The sequence below is a fragment of the Cucurbita moschata genome, unplaced genomic scaffold, assembly GCF_002738365.1.
Source record: "Cucurbita moschata cultivar Rifu unplaced genomic scaffold, Cmos_1.0 Cmo_Scf00010, whole genome shotgun sequence".
Classification (NCBI taxonomy): Eukaryota; Viridiplantae; Streptophyta; class Magnoliopsida; order Cucurbitales; family Cucurbitaceae; genus Cucurbita; species Cucurbita moschata.
In genome coordinates, this window is record NW_019268526.1 from 1,089,456 (window position 1) to 1,096,751 (window position 7,296).

A 7,296-nucleotide genomic window follows, 5' to 3' on the forward strand; every position below is an offset into this window, starting at 1 on the left:
TACCTACTTCTCGCTTCTTAAGAGTAACGACTGTCTCCAAAGACCAATACGAGTCCTTTAAGCATGTTTTGTTCTCACTCACATGCTCCTAATAAAATTAGTAGGAGCTCACCCAACTTAAAATGGCTCAAAGTAAAACACACTTAACAATAGAACTATAATTGAGTAACCTAAAAAAGAGGTGCACCTTGTTGGTTTTCAATTCTTTCAAGTCTTTTTTATTTATCCTATTATTAGTATCGCTCTCATTAAGATGTGGTCTCTGTTTATTTATATACTCCTCCTTTACTCAAGTTTCATAATAACTTCGATTCAATATATTTCTGCCATATTTATACGCTTTTCATTATCTATCTTCATAAGCTCCTTTTTGTAACTTCAATTATAAAACTTCCAAAAAAATTTATACATTTTTTTTCTTTACACCATGCAACTCAGATTTTAACTTCACCTCCTTAGTTTCTTCAGAAGTAGATTAAAAGAAGTAAAAACAACATATATATATCTTGTTACATCACCATGGAAACTAACTATCTATAAAAACAAATATTTAAAAACGTTTCTCATTTGTTCATGAACATGCAAGATCACAAGAAACTGAAATAAATTGAGTTTATTGTAGAAAAAAGAGTAAAGATAATAATGGATTTCATGAATTAAACATTTTTATGTTGTTTGTTGTGAAGTAGATGGTCATTTGCTGCTTGAGCAATGTCTATGAGAGGCTGTATGGAAACAAGTGAGGCATTTGCAGCATCTTCTTCCTTGATATCATATTCAATGGTGGATTCAACAATGCAACTATCATCACCATTTTCAACTATCTTCAAGCGAACCCTATAGAGAGTAAACCCGATATCCAAGAACCCTCCTTCCACCACTTCGGTCTCTTTTATACGATTCTCATTATCTATTTTTGTGAATTTCTCCTTATAGCCTGGGGCACCACCTAAACCTGCATTTATACATAGACTTTCATATCACTGAATCCATACTCCACGTAACATATTTGATCCCTAATCTGTGAGATTCCACATCGATTAGAGAGAGGAACGAGTGTCATCGAGGACGCTGGACCCTAAAGAGGGGTGAATGATGAGATCCCACATCAGTTGGGAAAGAGAACGAAACATTCTTTATCAGGGTGTTGAAACCTCTCCCTAGCAGCAGAGGCGTTTTAATAAATTTGAGGAAAAGTCTAAAAGGAAAAGTTCAAATAAGACAATATTTGATAGGTGTGGACTTAGACCATTACATAATCAATTTAACAAATTTAGATGTTCGTTATAGAATAAACTCATGGGAAATATTGAATGGAAGAATGTCATGAAATTCTCTAAAGGCTTAAAACAAGAAAATAGGAAGATTATTAGAAATTATTACTTGGTTGGAAAATGATATTAAGAACAGTTCCTTCTCCTCCATCACCTTCAACCACCTCTATTTTCTTGATAAGGTTCGGGAGGCGGTTTTCAACCAATCGTGCGAGTTCGAGGCCTCCGTAGAGCTGCCATACGACGGTGGCTGATGCCTGGATTGCCGCCTCATGGGAGAGCTGACCCAACATCTTCTTAGTTTTGAGGTGTGGGTTTGGTGGATGAAGACAGAGAAAGATGATAAGAAATGAGAGGACGAACTAGTTTATGAAGAGCAAGGACAAAGACATGTGGATAAGAATATTCTTTATGAGTTAAAGATAATAACGCACAAAATTTAGGAGAAAATTGTTAATTAAAATTTTAGTTCCTAATTATAAGGATTTGGATTAGTTTCCAAATTTTTTTTTTAATCGACATGAAAAAGGAAGTTTGGTTTAGGTTTTAAAATCTTCCTTTTTTCTTATTTAATTTTTATGATCAATGGTTTTGGTCTATAAAGTTTATGATTTGTAAATTTTGAAAGGTGAAAATATATCAATTTCCTTTTGGAACAAAATATATGAATTTTTAATACTATTGATAAATTAAAATAATAGTAGTAAATGTAATGTTTATGTTTGAATGTCAATGATTAACGCAAAATAATTGTCTATACAAAAGTATGGATAAATGATTATCATTCATTTGCTTGTATTTTTTATTTTAACTTTAGGAAAAAAAAAATTGTGTTCTAATTAATTATGAACAAACTTACGAATGTATTAATGGTTTTAGATTGTAATTGTACGTTCTTCTATCATAATTTTAAAAATAATATTTTATTCTTCATCGACGATGGAACAAGTACAAACAAGAAGGGGCTAGGTAAAACGAAAAGTGTAGAAGTGGTCATATCTCCCCAAGTTTTTGTGGAAAAAAGAAGTTTAGGTTGATCTAAAGCGAGGGGACGAAAAGAAATCAGGAAAAATCCCGAGTGGTGGAGAAAGAAACCATGGTTGAAAAAGCTAAAAAATACCCAATAGGTTAAGAGTTTCTTCCTCAAATTTCTACTTCGAACGTGAATGATTGAGCTCGAATCCTTAGAACTTTTACTCAATAAAGTCCATAGGATTAATTTTTTTTTTCAAATCTGGCACTACGATTGAAATCGACCCTGTCTTCACAAGAAGTGTACACTGAATCAAAGAGGAGAGGTTTAGGCATTCGAGCCGCTTGATTTCAGTAAGAAATGAGAAAGAATGAAGTAAGTTCAATGAGTTTCTAACTTCGATTTTTTTTTTTTTGAAAAATTGAAAGCATTCTAGACTAGATTTATAATTTTCGTGAAGAAATCGAGTCATTTTATTACCGATAAAAAAATATAAAAATGTAAAGAAAATGGATTGGGAAAGAAGTTTACCAAATTTCTCAAAAAAATTGAAACACAGGTGAAGAACTCATATGATATATGTCAAAAGACGAGCAATGGAATGTGTTTGCCCCCGACTTGAACCGTATCCAATCCAAGATCTGGGTTTGCAACCCGACTCAATACTCGCGATTTGGTCCATTAACCTAGAACCAACCTAACTAAGTGGCCTATTGGTAGGCGCCATGTGTTGCCATAAAATATTTGGCAGTAAACCACGCACATTGTGGCTCGAAAAACAGTAGCTGACTAAGCATTGACCAAAGTGCCCATGTGTGAACTCTTGCTCATCGGAGCTCCGTTTTTAGCTCAATCGATGTGGAATCATTCTTGGAAGTTGCTTGAGGAATGATTTCTCTTGGTTATTATTTTTGTTGAAGAAAATAGTCTAAGGTTGGGTTGAGTAAGGAGAATTACTCAAGAATTCTACCGACTAAGGTAGATTATAATGGATTAGATCTTACCCGTTGACTTTAATGAATACTCTACGTTAAAATTTGAGCTTTAATTTTTTTGTTAAGTTAGAGTTTTAAGGAAATACACCTCTCATCTTGTTGTATTTATAATGATGAAGCATAATACACAAAATAGCACTATTTTATATGAGTTCTAAAGTGCATGATGTATGACCCAACATGATATAGACTGTGTTTCTAAGGTGCATGCATGAACAAACCGTGCGTGAGGCATATGAAGATAACAAAAACAATAAAGAAAAATATGGATGCATGCTTCTAAGTAGTACAATCAGGTAGCAAAAGGTGTGGACTGAGAATTCCCTTCAGCTTCAGGCTTCTTTAGAGGAAATGTTTTCTTCCACTTCTATCAATTTTTCTTCCTCTTCTATCAAATGTTATGGTTCTATGTGGATTAAATGTGGCCTTAATCTTCGAAAATATCCCCAGGAAAGTTTGGAAATGCTGAGCTTTTTGTTGACTTTGGTCTTCAAGGTTTTTTCTATTTCGTTATCTCTCTTTCTTGTATAAGACCAATATGCCTTGCATCTTACTTGATTGTTTTCACACCGAGTATGTTCTCGTGTCGCTCCATCATTTAATCTGTACCTACTGTTAAATTACTACTCTTCCTTGCACTACTGCTTGAGCTTTCCTTGTGGCTTCCTATGAATTCCATCAAACTTTTCGCATCCAGCTTTTCTTCCTCTTCATCAAAAGCTACCACCGCTTCCAGACACCGCATAGTTATCAACGGTGAAAAACACCTTTCTCACTCTCTTGCTTGAACATTTACTTATTTCTTCGGCTATAATCTTGCCTACATCGATCTTAAGTTTTTCATGATTGTAAATATCAATAAAACTTATTCAGTAGACATCGTTGTGTTATGTGTGTTAAGTAGTATCACGGTCATGCTCGTCTAGGGCGTGTTACCCATGGCCGCATGCCCTTGTCACGCCAAACCCTTTGTTTGATTTCATATTGTATTGCCTTACTATTGTATTTTCTATTTGTATGACTATTCGGCGAAATCATGTTTAGGTCTGCTAGATCTAATTCGCCTCAAAATTTACTATAGACAGATGCGACTAATCATCAATTCTTCCAACCTGCTAGTTATAACATTGCTTTCTTCCGACCAAGCTACTGTGTTACCTTTTTTTGCTTATAGCCTATAAAATTGCTTTCAGAAACTTCTTTCAATCTTGCTTTTAATCTCTCTTTCGAAAAATCTCTCTGCTACTGTTTTCTAAAACTTTCTTCTCACAACGGGGCCAAAGGCTTGAGCATATGCTGCCTGGCCATAGGTGATGCGAATTCAAATCGGCTTGAATCACTCGGTGTTGGTGGTGAGTGTCGCACAATCACAAAGTCCATTGCCAAGAAAAGTGCATTGTGACAAGTGATATCAAAGTTTTGTTAGCTCTTTGATGCAATGAGACCAAAACAATGTTGATGATAAAATCGACACCTAAATCACAAACTAATCGACTTACCTTGATAGAAGAGGAAATATTGTTTCTAAAAGAAGTACCTGATATTCTTCGAGTCCTGGAAGGACAAGGGACAAAATTGAATGAAAAGTTGATGGAATTGATGCAATTGACGCCTGCCTTGATGGGTTACTGATTAAAGAATTGATATAGAGTTGACTCATTAAAAGAAAGATCTGCCCGAACAAGTTGCTCAAAACGTGTTGGTAGCCCCAAAAGCTTTGTCGCCATGATAAAGTTAACCAACAAATTAGCTGATGAATTCAGAACAATTATTGATGCCATCAGCAGATAGTTGATCGAGATGAACACCCGAGTGAGTTTGACAATGAGGACCATAGAGAATCATACCCCTATGCCAAGCTCACATTGAGCTTAACAAACTAAAGATCCTAGAACCCAAAACATTTAAAGAGAATCGGGATGCCAAAGAATTGGAGATCCTTATCTTTGACATAGAATAGTTCTTCAAAGTTATAGGAACTTCTTCTGAAGACCTAAAAGTTACGTTAGTCACAATGCATCTCGTGGATGATATGAAACTCTGATAACATAGGTGAGTGATATCCAAAATTAGTCATGCACCATCCACTCATGGCAAAACATTAAGAAAGAATTGATGGCTTAATTCTTCCTCGAAAATGTTCGATCATAGTGAGGCTGAAATTGCAAGAACTGAGACACACGGTTGGAGAAGGACAAAGTGTACTGCTTTGTCCAAGAATTGCAATCCTAGGCCAAGTAAAGTTATACAAACAAAAGGTTTGGCAGGGGGAAGTTAGATTCCAAAGAAAGAGTACACCAACCCCAAACTATCAATGCAAACCTTATACTCCGGGTCAGCAAAATGAAGACCCCAATTGGCCAAACAGAGAGAACGATGGACCAAATGGGGAAATAGATAGACCTCCTCAGAGTACAAACATCGGGCAATCTCGAGGACTCTACCTCAGAAGGAACTATCCAATGACCCTTTAAAGTGCCTTTTGTGTAAAGGCCCCATAGACTGTCCTACTGCATCGGGCGTCGCTCAATGCACTCCAAGTCTCCATATAAGAGAGCAACGACACAGGAGACGAGCCAGAAAAAAAAAAAAAAAGGAAGACAAAGATAACTCCAAGATGGATGCGCTGAAATTTTTGTTAGTCATTTAAAAGAAGATCGACCTGATAGAAGTAATAGAGAAGGGGCTTACGTTCGTAGGTACGATAATAAACTCGAGACCCAACAAAAGCATCTTGATAGACTAAGACGCGACTCATAATTTCATTGTTGACCAAGAAGCCGAAGATTGAGACTCATAATAGAAAAGGACCCTGGAAAAATGAAAGCTACTAATTTTGAGGCCCTACTTATAGCTCGAGTTTCTAGGAGAGTTTCCTTGAAACTAGGGGATTAGTTAGAAAAAATGAACTTGGTTGTGGTTTGCATGGATGACTTCCATGTGGTACTTGAAATGGACTTCCTCCTCGAGCATAAAGTCATCCCAATGTCATTGGTGAAGTGCATAGTGATTACCGATTGCAATCCTATAGTAATTCCCACAAGCATCAAACAACCAATCAATCTCATAATGATTTCCGCCTTACAATTGAAAATAGGGCTCACGCGCGAGGAGCCTATATTTATGGCTATACCTTTGGTGGAAGATGTAATCATTCAAACCCATTCTAAGTGAAGTTAGGGATGTCGTAGACACTTATGCTGACAAAATACCCGACAGCTTGCAAAAAATGCTACCACCTCGTCAGAGTATTGATCACGAAATTGTGCTTCTTCCTGGGGTCAAACCTCAAACGAAGAATGCATATCGGATGGCTCCCCCAAAGCTATATGAATATAGAAATCAACTAGCGAAATGTTTGTTACAGGATTCATCCGCCCCCAAAGGTGCCTTACAAGGCTCCCGTACTATTTCAGAAGAATAAGGATGAGACGTTACGTTAATGTATAGACTATAAAGCTTTGAACAAGTTGACGGTACATAACAAATATCCCTTACCAATAATATCCAACCTGTTTGACCAGCTTTACGGGGCCAAATAATTCACGAAGCTAGACTTACGATCAAGGTACTACCAAATATGCATTGCTAAGGAAGATGAACCCAAGACAACATGTCCATGCCACATCAAACCCTTTATTTGATTCCATGTTGTATAGCCTTACTATTGTATTTTCTGTTTGTATGACTATTTGGCGAAATCATGTCTAGGCCTACCAGATGTGAATTGCATCAAAATGTACCATAGGGGATGCGACTAATCGTCAATTCTTCCTATCTAGAGTTATATATTATCTAAGCCGTTATGTTGCCTTTCTCGCTTATAGCTTATAACATTGCTTTCAAAACCTTCTTTCAATCTTGCTTTCAAGCTCTCTTTTAAGAATCCTTCGTTTGAGTTCATGTCCATGCAAAAGATATTTCACATTTTGCATGAATATCCCTTCATGAGTTGATATTAATTACTTTATCAAAACAAATATTTGAAAAAGTCTCGTTTATTATGAAACATAAAAGATAACAAGAAACTAAAATAAATGGAAGTAGTCTTAAC

At 36.1% G+C, this 7,296-nt stretch overlaps 1 protein-coding gene across 1 annotated transcript; it reads right to left on the reverse strand.

Annotated features, from left to right (window-relative positions):
* Positions 1 to 539: 539 nt before the first annotated feature.
* On the reverse strand, positions 540 to 1,652 carry LOC111448205 (S-norcoclaurine synthase 1-like). The gene is made up of 2 exons (XM_023087671.1): positions 1,384 to 1,652; positions 540 to 955 (listed from the first exon to the last, which is right to left on the reverse strand). Exons 1-2 carry the CDS (start codon positions 1,565 to 1,567, stop codon positions 657 to 659), a joined length of 483 nt encoding a protein of 160 aa, XP_022943439.1. The 5' UTR covers positions 1,568 to 1,652; the 3' UTR covers positions 540 to 656.
* Between the last annotated feature and the right edge of the window lie 5,644 nt (positions 1,653 to 7,296).

Excerpts from the sequence above, each read along its gene's own strand:
- LOC111448205 (XM_023087671.1), bottom strand. The coding sequence starts at position 1,567 with ATGTTGGGTCAGCTCTCCCATGAGGCGGCAATCCAGGCATCAGCCACC. Across the intron at positions 956-1,383 it reads TAATATCATTTTCCAACCAA|GTTTAGGTGGTGCCCCAGGC; the intron begins GTAATAATTTCT and ends GTATAAATGCAG.